We start from the raw sequence: 1,400 nt of genomic DNA, 5'->3' as shown, positions 1-1,400 counted from the left end.
TTTGTTTGTTTCAGATTTCAAGATGACTGACAACATTAAACTCACAAATCTAGTAGATAAGTAAGTATTCTAGTATTCAGAATACCTGTATAATAATACGCGTATTTCACCTTTGTAATATAATTTTGTTCGTTCTAATTGCTCAACAAAAAAAAAAAGCACTAACTTGACTTGGAGATGTTGGGTTCAAATCCGTTCGTTCTAATTGCTCATCAACAAAAAAAAAAAGCACTAACTTGACTTGGAGATGTTGGGTTCAAATCCCGATGAGGACCAAAAAAGACCTTTTTTTAATTCCTAGGTAAGCTTAAAATTTAACATTGCATGAGGTACAGAAGGGCTGCCTGGAGGGGACTGACAAGAAACGGCGACCCTTAGGAAACTCCTCAAAGTGACAAACACACTTGTAGTAGTGTGGAAAGCTGCAAAGTTTGGTCAGTTGTAAATACCAGGTCAGGTCAGTTGAGGTTAAAACCCATGTTTGGTCAAGATTTTTTTGTTTGGTCAAGACTTTAAACGATGCTACTATGTTTCCCATTTCTAACGCTTTTTTCATCCTCATTTGTGTCTTCCCCTCAGGTCAAACGGGGGTGCTCGCGGGGATGTAGAGTCCAATGACTCTCGTATGACCTCACCCAGTAAACAACCTCTAGATGACTCCACACCGTATGACCCTCATAAGCACCGAGTCCTGGAACACGCCACCACGTGAGTATCTGCTGGGTTCGATATCCGGTGTAGACAGGAATTTTATTGAAGCCACGACCTAGCTCTTACAAGGCAGGTGTATTACATTCTGAGCTAACTAGGCTGGCTACAATGTCTTTTTCTCCCCCCCCTAGGACGCTTTATCAGTTGACATTATTACGGATAGCAGGTCGTTCGTGCTATAACGTATTTAAATTTGAAATATTGATGTGTATTTCAGGAACAATGAAACCCTCATCCATTTGCTCAAGGGAAGTTTGGGCACGGGTATTCTAGCCATGCCTAACGCCTTTGTCAATTCCGGTCTGGTCATTGGAACCGTGGGTACCATCCTGATTGGTATCCTGTGTACATACTGCCTCCATGTATTAGTAAGTATCAAGTGTGGTGGCCAAATGACACGATTTTCGTGATCTTGACAACACTAACACCCTGTTAAGCCAATACAAATTAAATGGAACTTCACTGGCTGTTAGCTTAAGAGGAGTTTTAATGACTGAATAAATATTGGTAAAATCCAACGTAAGTGGTGCTTTTTGTTCTCGAGCAGTCAGCATATGTTTGAAACCCCTATGTGTTGAATCAAAGTCTTGAACTTTTTTTTGGGAACTGTAACTGCTAAGGTCTTATCGTCCCAAAATGGAAGAGAGAAGAAAGACAGGATAGGAGAAAGCCAGCCGTTCCGAGAACGA

At 41.0% G+C, this 1,400-nt stretch overlaps 1 protein-coding gene across 1 annotated transcript; it reads left to right on the top strand.

Moving 5' to 3' along the window:
- The first annotated feature begins 6 nt into the window (after positions 1–6).
- On the top strand, positions 7–1,136 carry LOC113473414 (proton-coupled amino acid transporter-like protein CG1139). Its single transcript, XM_026833053.1, has 3 exons — positions 7–60; positions 580–708; positions 929–1,136. The coding sequence occupies exons 1-3, from the start codon at positions 23–25 to the stop codon at positions 1,119–1,121; spliced, it is 360 nt and encodes a 119-aa protein (XP_026688854.1). The 5' UTR covers positions 7–22; the 3' UTR covers positions 1,122–1,136.
- Positions 1,137–1,400: the final 264 nt, after the last annotated feature.

The sequence above is a fragment of the Diaphorina citri genome, unplaced genomic scaffold (genome assembly GCF_000475195.1).
Source record: "Diaphorina citri unplaced genomic scaffold, Diaci psyllid genome assembly version 1.1 scaffold29738, whole genome shotgun sequence".
NCBI lineage: Eukaryota > Metazoa > Arthropoda > Insecta > Hemiptera > Psyllidae > Diaphorina > Diaphorina citri.
The sequence above is the reverse complement of the archived record's forward strand: the minus strand, read 5'-3'. Positions and strand labels throughout refer to the sequence as shown.

Bases quoted from the DNA above. Each gene is read 5' to 3' on its own strand.
- LOC113473414 (XM_026833053.1), top strand. From the start codon at position 23: ATGACTGACAACATTAAACTCACAAATCTAGTAGATAA. The intron at 61-579 runs GTAAGTATTCTA...TCTTCCCCTCAG, and splicing joins CTCACAAATCTAGTAGATAA to GTCAAACGGGGGTGCTCGCG. The intron at 709-928 runs GTGAGTATCTGC...TGTGTATTTCAG, and splicing joins GTCCTGGAACACGCCACCAC to GAACAATGAAACCCTCATCC.